This window comes from Pteropus alecto, unplaced genomic scaffold, assembly GCF_000325575.1.
Source record: "Pteropus alecto unplaced genomic scaffold, ASM32557v1 scaffold118, whole genome shotgun sequence".
Lineage (NCBI taxonomy): Eukaryota > Metazoa > Chordata > Mammalia > Chiroptera > Pteropodidae > Pteropus > Pteropus alecto.
In genome coordinates, this window is record NW_006440654.1 from 2,156,774 (window position 1) to 2,177,770 (window position 20,997).

The following is a 20,997-nucleotide window of genomic DNA, read 5'->3' on the forward strand; positions in this document are numbered from 1 at the left end:
TGCATCCCCAACCAGACGAACAGCCCCGTGGGAGCGGAGGCTTCACTTACGTGCCGTGTAACAGTGGATCAAAGGGGGGGTGCTGGGCGCCATACACGTGCTGGATGCTAGTCAGGAAGAAAGGGAAAACAAATTAGCTCCTTTCAGCTTTCCCCAGGGCCCACACTGACCACCCTCCCAGAAGCCCATGCGCCTGGGGAAAAGTCTCCACCAGCTGCCACAGGTCGCCCTCCAGCCACTCCGGGGTCCTCAGGGCCCCCTCAGAAGGGATGGAAGGCACCACGGAGGCTCACACCTCACAAACAAGGGGCATTCAGCCTTCTCTGCCACCGGCCTGAGCACAGGGACCGCTGCCCTACAGCGCCACCCCAGGCCCCAGGCACCGACCAGTGACTGGGAGCTGACCACGTCTCCGCACCAGTGACGTCAAGCTCACACCTCACAAACAAGAGGCACTCAGCCTTCTCTGCCACCGGCCTGAGCACAGGAACCGCTGCCCTACAGCGCCATCCCAGGCCCCAGGCACCGACCAGTGACAGGGCTGCTGGGAGCTGACCACGTCTCCGCACCAGTGACGTCCCCGGCAGCCTCTCTCTAGGATCACATGTCACAGGTGGGGCTGAAAACGGACCATGAAATGCCAGACAGCAAACTCTCACCTGGCACCATTCTGTCTTAAAGACGAAGGGCAGAATTACAAAAAGGAGATAACGATGATGTTTTAAGCACTTAATGCTTTTATCACAAAAGTCTGATGCTCGTTAGAGTAAATTTGGAAAATAGCTGGCAACAAAACAAGCCGAGTGGCAGACACCACACTGGTCAGCTGGGCGACCCGCCCGCACCCCCTCCTCTGGGGACTCCCAGCCGGGGGTGGCCATGGGGCGGCACAGGCCATCGGCAACGATGGCAGACCCTTCCGTGCCTAACGGGGACGGCGCAGCTGGCTTCCCCTGCTTCCTGCCTGGAGCACAGACGCGAGGCCCACGGGTCCTCAGCTGCCTTGCCACCCTGAGGACACGCAGGAGGAGGAAGGCCTCCCACGATGGACGGCGGGGCAGGAAGGGGAGAATGAGCGCGGGCCCACTGCCAGGCCAGCCGAAAACCGCCTCGCTCAGACTTCCACGTCCACGAAACGGACCACCCGTGCGTGGAAGGCACCGGCACGGGCTGCTCCCAGCCGCCCGCGGACGCTCTGATGCGCCGCCTCGCGGGGGCCCGGGTGAGGGGTAAGGTCAAGTGCAGACACGGCCATGTCTGGCATGCAGACTGCTTGGATCTGTCTAACAGAATGAAATCCTGCCTTTCTCACCTAGCGACATAGCGTGACTACTTCTCCATGCCGTCACCCCTCTCCAGTTCACTGAAGTGCACTTACTGACTTTTCATGGGCTGTTGAGACATGCGAAATACACGTGCGGCGTGTGTGAATGCAAAATCTCAGTGACAAGGCCGTGCAGGAGTTCCCTGTGCGTTTCTCTGCGACTCCTCGTAAATCGAGCGTTACTTCTGAACTGTGTAAGTTTGTAAAAATCATAACGCCAGACTGAGCACCGGTGAACGCACCCCTGCCTGTGCCGTCTCCCCAGAGCCTCGCCCTCACCGCACCCTGTCCTGCCACGTGGCTGCACCGCGATTCACGTAACCAGCGCTGACTGTGAGACACTCGACCTGCTTCACACTGCCTGTGATTATAAAAACAGCCAGAGACATCTCTGGGGACAAACACTTGCCCACAACTGTGAGAGCTTCAGGAGGATAAATTCCCAGAAATGGAACGCCTGACAAAGAATGCATCATGCCGGCTGCTGGCACACAGCGCCACAGGCAGCACGGCCACGGCCCCAGCGGCGAGGGGGACAGACCGCAGATGGCCACCAATCTGATGGGAGAAGAGCCGTGTCAGAGCAGTCTCGGCGCTGGCTGCGTGTCCTCGATCACTAGTGAGGTGTGAAAGTTTTTAAACGCTTTTGTTCATTTGTGCTACTTATTTTGTAAAATCCGTAAAGAGAGGACCCCTCTGTCCTTCAGGCGGTGTGGTCTGCAGAATCGCAGCCCCTCAAAGACATCGTGGCCCAATCCCAGACCTGTGTCACCCGATATGGCACCCTCGGCAAGCCCAGCTCCAAATGTCCTCACCGCTCAATTCTACCACACACGTAAAGGAGAGTTAGCGCCAATTCTTCAGAAATTCTTCCAAAAACTAGAAACGGAGGGAACACTTCCCAAGTCACTCTCTGTGGTCACTATTACCCTGACACCAAAACCAGACACACACGGCATAAGAAAACTACACACAAGTACATGCAAAAATCCTCAGCAAAATACTGGCACAGCAAACCCAACATGAAAAAAAGTCACACGTCACGACAAAGTGAGATTTATCCAAGAATATGAGACTAGCGTAACAACGAAAAATCAATTACGTAATAAACCATATTAATAGGGGAAAAAAAGACATGATCATCTCAGTAGTCGCAGAAAAAGCATTTGAAAAATTCAACACGTTTGAAAAATTTGAAAAAGCATTTGAAAAATTCAACGCCCACTCCTTCACGATGAAAAGGCGCCACAAACCAGGAACAGAAGAAAGAGCCCTTTCGACAACGTGCTGGGATGGCCAGAGATCCACAGGCAGAACAGAGCGGCACGCCAGCCTCTCCACACACACGGGTTAGCTTGAAATCAAAGGCCCGAACGGAAGAGCTAGGATTATAAAACCCTTAGCAGGAAACACAGGAGTAGATCTCTAAGAACTCAGATCAGGCAATGGTTTCTTAGAAAGACCCCAAAAGCAACAATAACAACAAAAAGATAACTTGGACATTGTCAAAATTAAGACCTTTTTGCACTTCAAAGGACACCACCAAGAAAGTAGAAAGACAACCCACAGAATAGGAGGCGTTTTTGGCAAATCCCATTTCTGATAGAATACACCTAAAATATATAGAGAACTCTGAAAACCCAATAAAAAAAGAGAACCTAACTTAAAATGAACAAAGGATTTGAACAGCTATTTCTCCGAAGAAGACATTACAAGCATCACGTCCAAGCAGCACCTGAAAAGATGCTCGGCATCCAGTCCCTAAGGAGATGAGACGCACACAGAGACCCCGCTCCACACACACGCGGTGGCTAACACGAAACAGGCGGTAACGAGGGCTGGCGAGCGTACTGGGAGACCAGGGCTCTTACGCACCGCGGGTGGGGATGACAAACGGGTGGAGCCACCTCAAGAAACGGCCCCCCAATCCTCGCACAGGCGAAGAGTTAACCATGTGGCCCAGCAACTCCACTCCCAAGGGAAATGAAAACGTACGTCCACACAAAAACCGTACAGGAATGTTCACAGCAGCATCACTCCTAAGAGCCGAAAGTAGAAACAACCAACGTCCATCACCAGAGGGATAAACAGAACGAGGTACATCCATGCGATGGAACATCACTCGGCCGTAAAAGGAAGGACTGACACCTGCCACAAAGCGGCGGAGCCTTTAAAACATTCAGCTGTGTGCAAGGAGCCGGTCCCAGAAAACACCTACTAGGATTTCATTTTACAAAATGTTGGAACAGACAAATCTATAGAGACAGAAAGATCTGTGGTTGCCTGAGGTAGGGGTGGGAGGCTGGGGGTGACAGCTGAAGAGTACAGGGTTCCTTTTCGAGGTGACACGCGTTCTAAAACTGACTGTGACGATGGGCACACAACTCTTTGAATACACTAACATACCACTGAATTTTACACACCAGGCGAGTGAACGGTGTTGCATGTGAATTTAAATGGGTGGGTTACATCGCATGTGAATCTCGATAAACGTGTAATTTTTTTAAAAGGCACCATAGATTCCAAGTGGTTCTCCTGGGTGCTTTCTTGGAACTCAGCCACCACACCTTGAGGAGGCCCAGCCTGGCCGCATGGAGCGCCCGTGAGTAAGCGTCAGAGCTCCCAGCGCGAGCCCGGGCCCCAGCCGGGGGCCTGCACCAACGGCCAGGCACGTGCTTGAACCCGCCTTCCGATTTCGGTCTCGGCCTGGCGGAGCGTCAGCCAAGTAACCGCTCTGGGCTTTAGCTTCCTCACCCCAGAAATGGGGATCAGAATGCGTACGGCATGAGACGACCGACCGCACGTGACAGCAGTCCGGATGCCACACAGCGACTGGCAAAACAGTGCTCCTCACCACGCTCGACCTCCTGGAACACCGCCAGTCCTCCGTGGCGCCTCGACGTACCTGTGTGGCTCGCGGCCAGGCGCCAGTCTGCTCTGCTGCCTGCGACATCTGCATGTCATTTTCACAAGGTCCTCCAGCATGACCACACACTGCAGGCCCTTCCCCTCCTGGGACAGCAGCACACTCATTAATTCTTCATGGCCGCACTGCTTATGTTTACTGAGCAGAAAATGTTCCGACAAAGTTCAAGCTCAGACTAAAAGGAACCTCATTTTATCTTATTAAAATTGCATTTTTATTTGGTCTTGCATAGCTAAAAAGAAAACAGGCTTCAACTGAAGCCATTTAAAGAAAAATAAGTGGCAGCCAAAGCACCTACCTCGTTTCAGATGAGGAAATCTTTCTTTTAAAAATATATGAACCCATAAACTTTTTAATAAATTATAGTACTTTAAATCACTACAATACTTCATTGTTTTAAAGAGAACTCTAACGATTCCTTATGAAAAGCAGATACACATGACACAAATCTACGCTGTGTACACGCCCTAAGTACGCACCTTGCACAAGTACGCAAGGAGACGAGTTTGGCAATGTTTGTAAGTTAAAAAAAATGTTTTTAAGAAAAATCTGGATGTCCATCATCAACTGAATAATGAGAAAACTGGGACATACACACATGATGGAACATCAACCACAAAAACATGAACTGCAGCTACAAGAATGAGCACAGGCAAATTTCATAACACTGAAGACCAAATCAGCTGAACATACAGAGTATGTCATCATTTTGAAAAAGTTTTTAAAAAGGGAAAATGATCCTATACATCATTCCTGGACACATATGTGAGCAATCAAAACCCTAATGCACGCCTGGCAGCGAGAACGGGCATCCAGAACAGTGGTTACCTGAGGGGAGGGTGGGTGGCACGGGGCTGGGTCCAGGGAGAGAACTGGACACTGTGTATGTGCCAGTTCATCTCGCCTGCTGGACGGCGGGCACATGTGCTGTGTTTGTTATATTAATCGGTAGTCGGGTGCCACACAGCCACGTTTTGGTCAACCACAGATGGCACATTTGATGAGTCCCCTATGATTACCATGGAGCTGAAACATTCCTATGTCCTAGTGAGGTCACAGCGTCATAACGTCATGGCACGACGCGTCACTCACGTGTTTGTGGCGATGCTGTCATAAACAAACCCACGACACTGCCAGTCGTTCAAAGGCTCAGCACGGACAGTTACGGGCAGTCCATAACCCCTGATACCGACAATAACCGACACGGGACGCGTTTGTGTGCTTGCTGTAGTCGGCTTCTGTGCCTTCAGAGGGTGCTCTTTCGACTGAGGAAGAGAACGTCTGCCGTGGCACAGTGCGTGGTGTCCCCGCGGGCCACGCACGGCCTCGGCCCTCTCGTGCCTGTGCGTCTCTGGATGGCATTGTCCCCGGCTGTGCTTCGTCTACTCTCGTGTTGTTCTGTGCGGCCACATGCTCTACGGGCTGGCAGCCCAGGAGCAGCAGCTGCGCCCCACAGCTCAGGTGTGCAGTGGGCTGTGCCGCCCAGGTGTGAGTGCACTGCGTGATGCTGGCAGTGACGGTCGCCGAGGACGCCTCTCTCAGAAGGATCCCGTCGTTAAGCATGCGTGACGGGATGCCTGTGGGAAAGCCTACGCGGCGCTCTAGCTTTGTAAGCAGACTGCTCTGCTCTGCTCTGTGAGGTGAGGGTTCGTGGACTAGATGCAGACACAGGCCAGAGAGGGGGCTCGTTCACCCCGGAGGGGTCAGACATGGAGTGTCCAGGACACATCTCGCTGGTGCTTAGTCTCCCCGCCCCCACCCTCGTTCTTTTTACATTGTACACAGAACGCTTTCAAAGAGAAAGCTCGACCTCCTTAGCCATCAGAGAAATGCAAATAAAAACCACAACGAGATGCCATTTCATAGCCAAGAGGATGGCGAGAACTGCGGATAGGACGAGCGTGGACCAGAAGGCGGAGAGACTGAAACCCTCGCGCACCGCTGGCGAGAATGAAAGACAGAACAGCCGCTCTGGAAAGTCTGCCAGGTCCCCAAAGGGTCAAACAGGTGCCACGCGACCCAGCAATTCTGCTCCTGGGTATGCACCCGAGAGAAATGAAAACGTGCGTCCACACAGATCCTGTACAGTGTTATCAATAACAGCAAAAATGTGAAAACAGTCCAAATGCCCATCAACTGATGGATGGATCAATGCCACGTGACCCCTGCACACAATGGAATATTATCAGGTCATAAAAAGGAATGACGTAGTGACACATGCTCCAACATGGATGAACCCTGAAAACACCCTGCCAACGTACAAGAAACCAGTCGCCAAGGACCGAATGTTCTGTAATTCCATTCAAGTGAAACGTCCAGATAAGACAAATCTATAGAAACGCAAAGTAGATTAGTGGTTGCCAGGGGCTGGGGAGGAGGGAACGGGGAGCCACTGGCTTCTCTCTGTGGCGAAAATGTCCTGAAACTGACTGTGACGGTCACGCAGCTGTGAACACACTAAGACAATGGAGCGTGCACGCCGAGTGAGTGACATGCGCGGTATGGGAATGGTCTCCACACAAAGATGTTACCTGGGGACCAGAAAGGTGCCCTCGCTGAGTCAGCGCCCAGGGAAGCGAGTGTGCCCTGGGTGGGCTCAATAAACAAGGCACCACGCGCCCGGCCAGCCGACGCCACTCAGTGAACCCTGAGTGGGTCCGAGCCCACTTTGCCGCATAACCAGAGTCGGTGGTGCGGCCGTCACCACATTTCAGTGCGCTTCGGACCCCGCGTCACGCCCCACACTGGGACAACGAGACTTGAGGAGGACCAGTCCGTCACCACCGAGCATCGGCGGGGACCTCTCCGGGGCCGCATGTCTACGTCCTGACGACCACACTGCTGTGCGGCCAGGAAGGGTCCTCAGGGGGAAGAGCGAGTGAGGGCGAAGAGGCGCCTGGCCCCAGCCCTGCCCCGTAAGAGGCCCACGCCTGGGTGGCAGGGCTGGGCAGGGCGGGACCGCGACGGGTGGGCAGAGACGCCCCAAGATGGTGCCCTGAAGGGGACCCCAACCAGGAGGCCCTCCCTCACGAAGCCCCCTCCACTGAAACACCGCCACTGATGACGGGGAGGAGGACTGGGAACGGGGTGACGCTAAGGCTTAATGCATCTGGGGAGGGTCGCCCCGGGGGGGGACCGCAGGTGGGGACAGCCTGGAGAGACGCTGGTCAGACGGGGGAATGAAAGCGACTGGCCCCTGAGGGCCAGACCCTCTCTTCAGGACTCTGCCCAGACACAGGTCGAGAAAGCTTTCGAAAATTCAAGATCAGAGACTCTGAGGGCCTACCTGTGGACAGCCCAGCTCTGGAGCTTGGACTCCACCTGGAAAGCGCCACGAAACAGCAGTGACTTAAATCAGGGGTCCCCAACCCCCAGGTCATGGGCCGGTACCGGTCTGGCCGCACAGCAGGAGGTGAGCGGCGGGCGAAGCCTCATCTGTATCCGCAGCCGCTTCCCAGCGCCAGCATCACCGCCTCAGCTCCGCCTCAGATCCTCGGGGGTTAGACTCTCATAGGAGCACAGGTCCTGGGGCCAAATAGGTTGGGGACCGCTGTCTTAAATGGTCACTGACAATCCTATATGATGCTGCTTCATTCGAGTCACTCAGCAAACACTGGCTGAGCACCTGCTCCAAGCCAGGCCTGGCGCTGGTGCTAGAAAGACACCAGGGAGCCAGCAAGAGCCCTCCCCTGCGGTGGCGGAAAACCATCAGGGCAGGGTCCGCAAGCCCCGGGCCATGGACCAGTACCGGTCCATGGCCTGTTAGGAACCGGGCCGCACAGCAGGAGGTGAGCAGCGGGCAAGCAAAGCTTCATCCGTATCCGCAGCCGCTCCCCAGCGCCAGCATCACCGCCTCAGCTCCGCCTCAGATCCTCAGGGGTTAGACTCTCATCGGAGCGCCGGTCCCTGGGGCCACAAAGGCTGGGCGCTGCTGCATTAGGACACAGGTGAGCACTGAAGCGGGAGGGAAAGATGGAAATGGGCGTAAGTTAACACGAGTCAGGAAGAAAGGAGCACTCAGTCTGCTGCCGCGGGCCTCCGCGTTCTGACAATGAAGCGACCTGACCCTCTCCTGCTCGTCCAGGAGAGTTCCTCTCCGTTTTGAACTTGGACCCCCTCCACCACGGTGCCAGCTTTCAAACAAAACCGACGGGACAAGACCAGCTTTCTTCTTTTAATTAAAGGCTGAACAGCAGTGGGTGAAAACAGCAGTGAGCGAGACACTGAAAAGAGGGAATTAAAGCAGGAAAAGACAGAAATCCGGCTGCAGCGCCCTCAGCGTCACAAACGAAAATTAACCGATGGACCAGGTTTAAGGTTAGATGCTTCCCTGAAACTGGTGTAACGTTGTGCGTCAGTTACACCTCAGTTTAAAAAAGCAATGTATGTTTATTATAGGAAATTCAGACAATATAAAAAAGAAAGTCCCTTTGTAACTGCCGTGGAGGAGGACAATTCGCCAGCCTGACACCCAGACATCAAGAGTCGCTAGTGTCCCAGGCCCGCCGGTCCGTTTCCTGCCAGCCTGTCCAGTCCAGGTGCGCTCAGCCGCCCCCCGCGCTCTTGACCTCCGCGCCCCAAAGCCGAAGCCCTGCCCTCTCCTGACGACTGACCATCTCCAGGTGACCGATTCTCAAACAGCTGCCTCTCGGCACCACTGCCAGCTCTCGGCCGCACCCTCAGCACCTCACGCTACCTGGTCCCGCCCCAAAATCAGCCTTGCCCCAAATGCCATGCCTCGCACCTACCTGCAGCGTCCCACCTTGGACAACATCAGCACCACAGACACCCAAGAACAAAACAAGGGGTTCGCCTGGCCTTGCACGGCTCCCTCACGACCCCCTCCCCCAGGGGCCTCCTGGCCCTGCCCAGGCCACCTGCTGTCCCCACCACCCCGGACCCGAGCTCCGTCCCTCTCCTCCTCCCCACACCATCCCCTCCTGCCGGGACTCGATCGCCAGGAACCCAAGGCCACCCTCGCCTCCTCCCTGAGGCGCACCACCCACATTCGACCCATCTCCACGTCCTCCAGGACCCCAGAACCGTTCGCGCACCTACGTCCTCTCTGTCGCCGCCCCCAAGAGAGCTGCAGCAGCCACCTCGCCCCTCCCCCCCCCGCAGCTGCCTCCAGCTCTGGCCTCGGCTCTGGTCTCCAGTGCCAGTCAGGGGACGGCTTTGCTCCCAGCTAACGTCTGTCCCCTTGAGGAACAACTGGAAGCTTCCAGGTGCCTTTCCTGCCCTGCCGCTGCACACCCACCCCCAGCCTGCCGACAGCCCTCTCCCCGTCACAGCGGCCCGCAGCCCGCTCCACGCGGCCGTCCTCCTCTCCTTGGTCGGGTCCCTGCGGGCAAGGCTCCTCTCTCTGTCACCCACCTTTTCCTCACCTGGCCTTCATTAAGGCCACCTTCGCTGCCAAGAAGGCCCAGGCCTGGGCTACAGAACACCCTCCAGACCCGAGAAAGTGTCCGAAGGGATGGACCCGTCCTCCCGAGTCCAGCTCGGCGTCACCGCCGCCCCGCCGGCATCGCCTGCCCTTGCCCGCGCGGCCACAGCACTCTCTCACAGCGTGTCACAAGCCTCGCTGCAGGGCTCCCGGCCGGTGTGTCCCCCTCCCGGCTGGCAGGCCTCCCCACCGCGGGGGGCACGCCCACTCACCTCTGCACACCCAGGGCCCGGCGCGCACTCAGAAGGCACCGGGAAACGCTCGCCGCGTGTAACGTGCTCTTCCTTGGGACGCAGACATTCGGAGGGGTGAGCATCTCGAAGGTGAAGGAGCGCCCCCCAGGGCTGCGTGCACGCGCTCACAACCAGACGGGACCAGATACGCCCTCCGGGGGCCCCCGCACCTCCCGGCTCCACGCCCCCTGCCAGGGCTACCTAAAGTCAGGGTGGCTATGAATCCACCTGTGGCTGGGACATCAAATGCCACGACGGCTCTAGCGACTGGCTTGGGAACAGAAAATTAACCCAAGATAGCGATTAATTCTAAAGGGAAACGCAATGGGTCCACAGCCGACGTCTTTCCAAGCTGTCCCAGGAACCGTCAGCCACTGTCCAGGAACAAGCCGCAGTGCCACTAGCCAACCTGGGGACTGTCACAGCAAAACAGAAGAGGTGGCATCATGTGCTCTCCCTCCACCCCAAAAGCACAAATCCCAAAGCCCTAGTCGGGCGGGGAGCGGTGGAGACAGTGTCTCCCAAACACTGTCCAGTGGTGAATGTCGTCCACGCCCTTTCTCCTGCCCAGACCCCACTGAACACTGAAGCACGGCCAGCCCGGCCCGGCCGGCGCTTCGCCTCCCACCCACCAGCGCAGGACAGAGACCCGCGCGCCGGCCTTGCCACCCACGCACGTGCGCACGTGGACACGAGAGAAGCAGGCGAACTGAGCTCCAAGGCGCTGCCTCCGCCTCTAAGCTCCAAGGTGACACTGAGGGACCTGTCCCCATTCCGAGACCCCGTCCTCTGCCCTGCCTCTCCACGCACGCCGTGCCCACTCCCTTCTGGCAAGGCCAGTCGCCCTGCTGAGGGCTTTCAGCCAAGGATGGTGAGCTCATCCACAAAACAGAAACCACACCGTTTGTCTCATCTGGGCGTGAGCCTCAGAGCCAGCAGGCCTTATTCTATTTTGTGAGTTTAGCAGAAACATTTATTGACAGAAAGCTGGTTTCAAAACTTGCAGCCAGGTCCCCGAGAACGAGAGGAGCGCGGCTCCGCGGCCCATTTAGGAGTCGTGTGGAGGAGGTCCGGCCACCAGCAGCAGGCCAAGCCCAGGGACGCAGTCCACGTGGGAAGACGGCAGGCGATGGCCGCACAGGGCACGCCGGCGAGTGCCGGGGAGCTGCAGCCCCGGGGAGCACGGCCCAAGGCTGAGCGAGCACACGCAGGAGGGGCCCGCGGGGTCGGGGCCCGGAGACGGACGGGGCGGTGGAGCCGGAGGCTGTGCCCTGGACCCACGCCCCAGCTCAATGCCAGCTGGGCCCGGGCAAAGCCGCAGCCTCCCCCCGCTGCCCGCGCGGAGAGGCACACACGTAGCCGGCCGCCGGGCCCGTCACGTGGCGCGTACTCCTGCATGGCCGGGCCGGTGACAATGGCGCTTTTGGCCATCACGCCCAGGGCACTGAGAGCCCCGTGACGCTCCGACTGCACTAGCTGAGGCCGAGCAGCCTAGTGCCCTGGGCACTCGGGCTGGAATTTCCACGTAAATCCCCAAAAAGAGGAAACAGCACCTCAGAGCGGGAACGAAGAGATGAGGCACTCAAAACGAAAGTCCCGTGGCCCGGGCCCCGCCAACGGGAAGAGGCCAGGCCGCCCCGCTCCCTCCGGGCCCCACGCCCTGCCTCTCGTCTGCGGAGGGGACATCACAGGAGAAGCTGTCCATCTCGCCCCTGAGGAGCCCCCAGAGTCGCAGAAGTCGGGGTGCACACGTCCCCCCTCCCGGCTGCGGTCTGAGCCACGTCCCCAGGGGCAGGCCTGGCTCTGCCACCACAGCTGCAGGGCTGCTCCCTCGTCTGTGCACGGGGACCGCAAGGTGGCCTGGGCTGTGAGGACCCAGCTCGCGGTTGCATGTGACAAGCCCGGCCCGGGGAAGCACTCGGCAAGCACGCGCCAGGACGGGGCCACCGCAAGGCCTACGCCACCGCCCTCCTGGGACATTCACTCCCGGCTGCTCTGCCCAGTGCGAGAGCAAGGACCAGACCGGCTGCCGAGTCTGGCTGCCAGGGCCCAGCACAGTGGCACGCACCACACCCGCGTGTCCGCAGCGACTGTGTGCGGCCCGGCCCCTGGGCAGGGACATTGCTTTCCGGGACCCCTGCCGTACCCGAAGCCTGCACTGCACCCTGAAGGGCCCACAGGGCCCCTTCTTCACACCACACGTGCCAACCGAGAGCCAGTGAGCTAGGGGTGGCCGGAGAGGACGACGCCCGGGCGAGGAGGGATCGGAGGTCACTCACTGGCCCCATCGCGGTGCCACGGCCCTGGTCCCAGCGCACACAGGCCAGGAGCGACCAGGGCAGGCGGTTCTGAGGACACATCCCGCTGGTTTCCACCATGACCATGACCTTGCCTTCACGACACCTGGGGCAGCGGAATGCTGCCTCCTGCTCCCTAAAAATCATAATAAAAAGTAAATCCGCAATCATCAGGACTTTAGTTTTTAAAAATCATTTCACCCTCACTTAAAATTCACCAGAGTCTAGATTTGCTACACTAAATATGTAAAAGGAGAAAAATACGATTCAAGTAAAATTTATTTTTCAAAATGTTTCCAGACAAAATAAAAGACATTTAATGACACAAAATGTGACCACTGAAAACCAAACGAGTGAGAGGATCTGTGAACACAGCAAAGCGCACCCACGGGTGCTCCCAAGGCACTGGGCACAGTGAGACCACCGCCCCTCACGGACGGCCACCAGGAAAACCCACCCGCCACCACCCCACATGCCGCCACAGCAGCCTCCTCCCGACACAGACAGGCAGGAACAAACAGGCTCTCGGTCCAAACAGCTGCTTCAAAAACTCAAGCAAAGAAAACAAACCAGTTTATAAAAACACGAGAGGGACGGAGGGCGGACGGACGAGCAGGCAGGCGAGGAGCCAGCTGGTCCTGGCAGCAGCTCAGAACTTCTGAGAAAAGAGGCAGGGCCTCCACTTGGTTCCTTGTCCCCAGCAGGCAGGGGACACAGGAAGAAGCCTCCTAGCTCAGTGCCAGTCCCCTGGAGCTAAGTGCGCTTTGCAGAGGCTACCAGTGCGAGGCCGGCCCACGGTGAAGGCTGACCCAGTAACCCGTCCACGTTCAGACACAGGACAGGGCAGGGGCCGGTGAGGAGGGCAGCCTGCGACCTGCACCGCCCGACACCCCCAGGCCCAGGACCCTGGCCCTCTTCCTTCCCCCAGTTCTCTGCGGCTGCTGTGACAAAGTACCGCAAACTCAGTGGCACGTTAATTAAGGGTCTGGAGGTCAGGGTCCGAGTCGGGTCTTGCCAGGCTCAAAACCAGGGGCCAGGCAGCTGCCGTCACCTCGGGAGGCCATTCTGGAAGCAACCACTTCCTGCTGCTCATTGTCGGCGGAATTGTTTCCTGCGGCTGTAGGACCCAGGTCCCTGCTGGCTGTAAGCAGAAGGCTGTTCCCAGCTTCTGGAGGCCCGCGCAGCCCCTGGCTCACCAGCCCTTCCTCCATGGCCACAGGTCAGATGGAGGCCCCATGTCAAATCTCTCTGGTCACTTCGAAGAGCTCACGTGGTCCCGCTGGGCCCACCAGATAATTCAGGACATCTGCCACCTCAAGGTCACCTTAAGGAGTGGCAGCCTGAAGTCGCTTCTGCCACGTGGCACAGCATTTCACCGGGTTCGGGCTGAGGATGCGGACAGCTTGGGGGCCATTATTCCTCCGGCCACGCCACCCTCAGGCCAGAACCCTGGGGATCACCTCGCCCCCAACATTCAGCCGATCAGCGAGCCTTGCGAGCTCCCCTGCCCCACGGCCTGGCCCACGCAGCCCCTGCAGCCCCGCAGCCGGCCCTCATCCCCACCTCCTCTTCAGAAGGAGGAACGGGGTCGTAGCGCCCCGTTTCTGTGCTGTCTCGTGACTCTCCGGACCGAGACCCACATCTTCTCCACAGCCTACAAAGCCCTGCTCACCTCCCACCCGCTTCTCAAGACGCCCCCTACATGGCTCCCTCCCCGCCCCCCACTGCCCACCCCCTCTTCAGAAGGAGGAACGGGGTCGTAGCTCCCCGTTTCTGTGCCGTCTTGTGACTCTCCGGACCGAGACCCACATCCTCTCCACGGCCTGCAAAGCCCTGGGGTGCTAAGCCCTGCTCACCTCCCACCCGCTTCTCAACACGCCCCCTACATGGCTCCCTCCCCGCCCCCCACTGCGGGCCTCCCTGCAGGGCGTTCTGGGCCAGGCGTGCTGGCACCCCCACACTGCTCCCCCACACGGCTGGAGTGGCGAGTGGCAGGCTGGCTCCCCCACCCCTGGGCTTGGCACAGGCGGGACCCCCTCCTCCAGGAGGGTGTGACCTTCCGCCCATGCGGTGCCAGTCATTCCACCATCGCCCCCAGATCTGAACCTCAGGAGCACTTCGGACTCTGTGTGGACACGTCTGCTCACCATCGCCCTCACCCTGGTGGCCTCTGAAGGCCACATCTCCGCACAGCACACAGCACGGTCCCTGGCACACGGAACGAGCTCCCAAGGAGTTTCCGAATGAATGAACGAAATGAATGAATGAATGACCCCTCCGAGTTCCCGCCAAGCTCCTCCTTCGCTGATGAGCGATGGCGGCCTGCTGGGCTGACTGTCGCATCTGCTCAGACTCCTCTGGCTCTGACAGCTGACAGCTGAAAGCTGTCTTCCGCTCCGGCTCTGCCCCAGGCACCCACAGCCTTGCATATCGAATCTGGGCCTTTCCTGCTGCCACGCCACTAAGCAATGTCACCCCTCGCACGCCCCAGCTGCCTGCGCACCCTCTGTCAACACAGCACACTGCCGGGCAGCGCTAGAACAGCGAGCGTGGGACCCACGGAGAGGCTGCCTGTGCCCGCCCCAGTGCGGGGGGGCGGGGGGCTTGGCACCGAGTGAGGCCAGGCAGGCGCGCCAACTGCAACGGCAGAAAGCCGGGCCAGGAAGGAGCAGGCCCCGGGGAGTGGGGCTGAGCCCTGCCTGGCCCTCATCCCCCACCTGCTGATTCTTACCTTATGAGCCACCATCGCAACACCTCTCCCTGGACGTGTGCCACAGTGTGCCGCGGCCTCCTGACGGGTCTCCCTGGCCCTGCCCTCTCAGCCGCCAGTCCGCCTTCCACACGGCGGCCCCAGGGACCCTGCTTCACCCAGGCAGGTCACACCACCCCTGCCACAGGTGCCCATCCCTCAGAAGAAAAACCGCAAGTCCGTGGCTTCGCTGTGACCAGGGTCCCAGCTCCCCCGCCTGCCCCACACCAGCCGCGCTCCGAACCGGGCCTTCGCCTGGACCACCCCCCTCCAGCACGCAGGGGCCGTCCCCTCACCTCCTGCAAGCCTCTTCTGTGGGGGGTCCCCTGGCCACCTGACCACCACGAAGCCCTCGCCACCGCACCTGCCGGAACCATCCGCCCCGCTCCCGTGCGCTGCGCTGAGAGCGGTCCCCAGCGGCCGCCAGCCCGCCCTCCGCTGCGTTATTCCCTCTGCCTCCCCCGCTCCACCCCAAGCCCTGCGAGAGCTCGGACTGGGGTCTCCTTCGTCCCCTGACGTGTCTCCAGCAGCTGGAGCTGATACCGCACACGACGCGTGCTAAGTAAATGCGTGTCGCGCTAATAAATTATCAGACTCTCAAAACGTCCAGGAGGTCTCTCTCGTTCTCGTTAACGGACGAGGCCAAATATCCTCCCGCAGGTCACAGCCACTTTGGTCCAATGCAACTACCTCAGGTTCCACGTGCAGAATGGACGGCACCAGGGGTGACGCGACCCCGTGAAGGTCACACAGAGATTACTAGAAAAAGGCAGCTCACACCCGGACCACAGACTCCTGGTCACAGGTCTGTCCACCACAGCACGCACCCCGCCTTGTCCAAAAAAAGAAATTTCTGAGAAAGCGTCAGCCAAATACACTACCTAAGAACCGGGGTGTACAGGGAACGGGGGTCTACGGGCAAGACCACCTCTCAGGCAGTGGGACGCCGTGGCTGAACGACTGACTCTCTCTTGGTCAATGCGGAAGATCGTTTGGATCGACCGCCACGCATCAGCACTAACGACACAGAGATGACCGTCTAGCGAAGAAAGCATGCAGAAAGCAGCCCGTGGAGTCCAACGCACAGAAGGGCCCGCGAGCCCAGGCTGCCAGGGAACGGGCAAGGCTCCAGGAGGTACAGGGAAGGTCAATCTGCAAAATTAAAAAATTACAATAATAACCCCAGCAAAGGGGAGAACAGGGAAGGAAAGTACATTCTGGTCGGCTGTGGGAGCGTGAAACTGACGGGGCATGGCACGGCACGTGCGCCAAGCCCACCAGCGACGCGCAGGGCAGAGTGCAAGCGGGGGGCGACAGATGCAGCTGAAAGGCTAAGCAGGGGTCAGGTCACGACGGGCCTCGGACCCCACGCGCAAACACTGCCGCTTCTCGGCGTGACACTCGAGGGGCTTCAAACCAAGCCCGCCGCGGTGAATGGCACGTGGAGGGCAGGGCGCGTTACGTAAACTCTGAAACTCTAGGGAAACATGACACTGTAGAGCACCCGGAACAGCAGACTGTACGGGCTCGGCCACCACCAGCCATCAGTGTCAGAAGGAGGCAACGAGAGGGAATTATGCCTAAGGAAGGATTCGTTATTAAGGGCTGTACTCTAATAAAAGACCCTGAGCGGTTCTGCCCGTCACCGTGGGTGCAGTCCTCCTCCTGCGAGTTTCTCTGGGTCGAGGACACACTCAGAGTTAACGATCCTGGGACGCATCCGAGACAGCTGGCGAAGCCACAGGTGTCCGGCCAGGCTCTCGGACCGCACTGTGCCTGCGCAGGCAAAGATCACGTACGTGGCTGGTGACCGCCACGGGTCTACTGATAGCGAAGAGGACATGTGCACTTTGCAACTCCTCCTGCCGCCTGAGACAGCGGCGCCGCCAGAGACAAGGCCGCAGGAGGCGAGCGGCACAGGGCGGCTGGAGGGCCCAACCTCCCCCTTTGCTTCTAACGCCACTCCAAACGCCACTCCAAACGCCACTCCGTAACGCGCAGCTGCTCTCAAAAATGCCGTAGACACAGCACAGTATCGAAATCAAAGGAAAAAGGAAGTCTATCTTTAGTAACACAGGATCTCAGAGAAGTGGAGGACTGTATTAGTTTCCTGTGGCTATCATAACAAATTACTTAAAACAACAGAAATTTATCCTCTCCCAGTTCTGAAGGCTGGAAGTTTGAAATCAAGGTGCTAGCAGGGCCGTGCTCTCTGGCTCCAGGAGAGGAAGGAACCTTCTTCGCCTCTCTAGCTTTTACAGGTTGCCAGGAACCCTTGGCATCCCTTGGCTTGCCAAGTGCATCGCTCAATCTCTGCCTCCATCCACACCTGCCATCTTCCCTATGTCTCTCTCGTGTCCAAATGTCCCTCTTATAAGGACACCAGTCCGGTGTGACCTCATTTCAACTGGCTCACATCTGCTAAGACCCTATTTCCAAGTAAGGTCACATTCACAGGTTCCACATAGACAAGAATTTTGGGAGGACACCACTGAACCCAATGCAAGGACGATTACCAAGAGACACAGCCATCAACCCAAAGGTTTATTCGCCATCACAATCACACACAGGAGCTCGATTATTCTCAACACAGTCGCTTAAGAACTAAAGTCCATTTAAACCGAGGAAGAAGAAAACCTCAAGACCTAAAACAGCACAAAGTTCCACTGCCACTTGGCTCCTTTTCCCTGGAGTCTGTGTTCCAGAGCACTTTTCGCTGTCACTACTGGGAACTCCTGTTCTCCACCATTCCAGAATTTTCACATCATCTTGGACCCTGACATTGGTTTTGATGAAACTTGTTGTTCTTCAATCAAGCACAATCCTGTAGAGTGAAACCTGCCACCTTTGGCGACGCTCCTCTGAAGCGTGGCTGAGCAGCCGGTAACTCGCTCCTGCGAACTCCCAGATCACTCGGAAAACTTCATGACTGGGCGCAGTGAATTCCAAAGCTCACAATTCCGCCACTCACACAAGTGTTTATTATGCAACCCATGAGCAAGCTGTGCTCGTGAATGATTCTATTTAGAGTTATTTTAATGCCACGGTTCTTAATGTTCAGTATCTGACTTTAGTTTCCAAACAGAACAAACTGTGTTTAGAAACCCTGAAGTTTGTTTATCTCTAATCTAGTTTCACCAGCAGCTGATTTCGTCCTAAGTCTCTTCCATGTAGTGTCTCTGCGTTCCCTAGGGCCCTGGCCTGGGCTCAGTGACACTCCAATCAGATGAGACCTTTGGCGCTGTACAGCTTCCAGGGTGCACTCAGGTCACTGCGGGCACTTCAATTATTTAATTTTTTTAACTTGCTTCCTGCTGCTGACTCAAGACAAGAGTCGGTTCTGAGGCCAGAAGTGGGAACGTGGACATTCACAGGGAGCCTCAAACGCCCTTTCCTCGCTCCAGGCAAAGGCAGAGCCCACAGAGAGGCGAGAGGCCAGCCAAGTGGATCAAACCCGCCACGCCCCGCGCAGAAAGCGACCGCCCCGCAGGCACAGCGCGCCCCGGCCAGTTTCCGGACCCCACCGAACCCCACACCACGACCCGCGTGGGTTCCCCTCGGCTGCCCCGGGAGCCGAGGAACTGGCGGGAGAGGCTGCCGGTCTCGGGACACACCTGCCGGCAGCTTCTCCGCGCCCTTCCTAGCCTCGCTCCTACGTGCTGCCACTGTCGCCTCCCAGACCTCACGCTCCGACCCCGAGGTCCCTCGCACCCCGGAGCGATCTCGTCAAAGCCCAGGTCACCCCTCCGCAGCCCCGCCAGCCGACGTGCCACCTGACCTCTGACCCCTGACCCCGACCCGGCTCCCCGTCACACCCACCTGCCCGGGACCTTGCTGTTACTGCGCTTCCAGAACTGCTTCCTGGCCCCGTCGCTGGCCATGGCCCCTCCTCATCCCTCAGACCTGCTGGCCCGACACCCCGAGTGCTGCCGGCCCGCGCGGGCGGCTCTTTCCTGAACCCCCGGTGGCCACTCAGGCGTCCCGGGACTCCAGAACGCAGAGCCCAAGAGCTTTTCCGCCTCCCTCCGGAAGTTGTGCCTCCGCACGCCCGGAAGTCCCGCCTCCGGCGCGGCGCGCGTGACGCGCAGAGAGCGCGCCTGACGGCATCAGAGGGCGACACCTGGCGGCGCCGCGGGGAAGTGCCCGGGGCGGGCCGGCGCCGGGCATCGCGCTCTGGGTTCCCTTCCGGGCGAAGCGGCCCATCCGCAAGGAGTTCGCAGGGGTTTCGGTTACGTTGTCACGCTGCGTTCCTTAGGCGGCGGAGCGCGGGCAGGTTTTGTGTTCCACGTGACTTTTTGCGTGGATGTTTCGTACTACGTCAAGGTGTGATTACGGAGCTCTTCCTCTGCTGTGCCCTGAGCTACTGCGGAGTCTTCTTGGAAAAGGCAGCTATAAGTGATTCAACGGCGAATGCACAGCGCTCACGGAGGGGTTTGGAGGGGTCGGGACGACTGCTAAGGTCTGTGACTGTTGTTTCAGGTGGAGTAGCTGGCCCGACGGAACGCAAGGAGTCGTTCCAGGGAGAAGGAACATCGCCGCCGAAGCAAGGACACGAGAAAGCCGGAGCGTGGGTAGCAGATTAGTGCTCAGTGTGGCTCGGCTTCTGTGTAGCTTGGGTTCCCAGGAAACGTGGTGAGACGGATATTTGCATGCAGGTGGCTTATGGAGGAGGAGAGATTGAACTGGAGGGGCTACAATGGAGCGAGCATCAGGCAAACCCAGGGGATGGGATGGCCCTTCAGGGACGTCGTGAACTGAGACAGGTGGGCGGAGCCTTTGTCCTGCTGCACAGACCCGTCGCTGACCGCGGGCCGCCCCTGGGAGGGGGCGTAGTAGGGAGAGGAAGCCCTTTCAGCTCAGGGCAGTTCTCACCGAGGGGCTTACCTCTGAGCCGTCAGCCTGCGACACTTCCAGCGGCCGAGGGAATGAGAGCCTTGGTCCTCACGGGGGAGTCATCCACCGTATGCACGAGGGTGTGTTCCCCATCCTTAGCACCTCTGCTGTTCCAGGTGAGTTACCTGGTGGAGTGACCCAGACTTTCACCGTCGAGGCTTCAGAGGCCCTGACCATCGTGCCCTTCCCAGGGCTCGCCTGTTGTACTTGTCCACATACCATCAAATTGGGCAGAGGGACACCCAGTGGTCCTGGTAGGTACGAAACATTCCTCCCGGTCTGCACCGCGCAGTAGCCTCCCTGTCCCCTCTCATGGATCGTCTTTCCTCGCCCGCTGGTCTCTTGGCACAAGAAGCTGTAACTTAACTTTTAAGGAGACTCCGCCTGCATCCCTCTCTGAAAGCGTCGCATTCTGGGATTCGGGATCACTAGAAGAGGCCAGAATTGTGAGAACGACAAATACGAAGTCCCCTAAGAGTGATGATAAGTGGGGCCACCCCTGCTCTCCTTGCCTTGGTTCCCACACCCAGGTCCTTACGGAGGGGACACAGCACCGTGCAGGGCGTACACCCCACCCTGAAGGACGGCGCCTCTTCCCCACAGTCTGTAGACTCCGAGCTGAAAGGCAGGCTGATTGCCATCTCGCCGGGAGCTTCCAGGTGGTGTAATATATGTGACAGTGGGGCCAAAGGCCTGGGCTTGCACCACCACTTCCTTTGCTGGACACTGGGTCCCTTGGGTCAGTGCAAGCCTGCACCGGTCTCCTGAGGACGAATCGAACACTCTGAAACCCGCACACAGGGCCCTGAGTGTCTGTCACCTGGCGCTCAGAAAGCAGAGCCTCCCTGGCTGCCTCCCAGCTGGCATTCCCACCCCACCTCTGCACAGCCACAGCCCTCATCTCAACATGGCAGTCTCTCTCCTCCGGTCCCAAGCTCCCCAGGGATCCCCATCGCCCCCTGCAGGAAGCTCAAGCTTCCGCTCGCTGCGGAGGGACTGTTTCTCCTCCCCCTTCTCTCTCCACCCAGTAGTCTCAGCCGAACCAAACCTCAGGACGGAAGAGGCTCCCGACTGCCCCTGTGGCCAGGAGACAGCGGACGGGACAAAAATGAGCACCCCCATCAACCCCACA

The 20,997-nt window shown here is 58.5% G+C and overlaps 2 protein-coding genes across 22 annotated transcripts in view; one reads left to right on the top strand and one right to left on the bottom strand.

The window, feature by feature from the left end:
- TBC1D22A (TBC1 domain family member 22A) overlaps positions 1-19,019 on the bottom strand; it is a 220,408-nt gene extending 201,389 nt beyond the window's left edge. For 5 of the 9 annotated variants that reach the window (XM_015594047.2, XM_025051054.1, XM_025051057.1 and 2 more), the window contains exons 1-2: positions 18,792-18,994; positions 51-107 (exon numbers count right to left, since the gene is read on the bottom strand). In XM_015594047.2, the coding sequence (XP_015449533.2) occupies positions 51-107; positions 18,792-18,853 (119 nt within the window). In that variant the 5' untranslated portion in view covers positions 18,854-18,994. Of the gene's footprint in view, positions 1-50; positions 108-18,791 lie in introns of all 9 variants that reach the window. The other 4 variants (XM_015594046.2, XM_025051056.1, XM_025051059.1 and 1 more) reach the window with 3 other exon arrangements.
- A 64-nt stretch (positions 19,020-19,083) lies between these two features.
- The window catches only part of LOC107196102, a 10,714-nt gene continuing 8,800 nt past the window's right edge, over positions 19,084-20,997 (top strand). For 4 of the 13 annotated variants that reach the window (XM_025051064.1, XM_025051062.1, XM_025051063.1 and 1 more), the window contains exons 1-4: positions 19,084-19,367; positions 19,452-19,539; positions 19,628-19,735; positions 20,396-20,524. In XM_025051064.1, the coding sequence (XP_024906832.1) occupies positions 19,276-19,367; positions 19,452-19,539; positions 19,628-19,735; positions 20,396-20,524 (417 nt within the window). In that variant the 5' untranslated portion in view covers positions 19,084-19,275. Of the gene's footprint in view, positions 20,525-20,893; position 20,997 lie in introns of those variants that run through there. The other 9 variants (XR_003048141.1, XR_003048140.1, XR_003048143.1 and 6 more) reach the window with 9 other exon arrangements.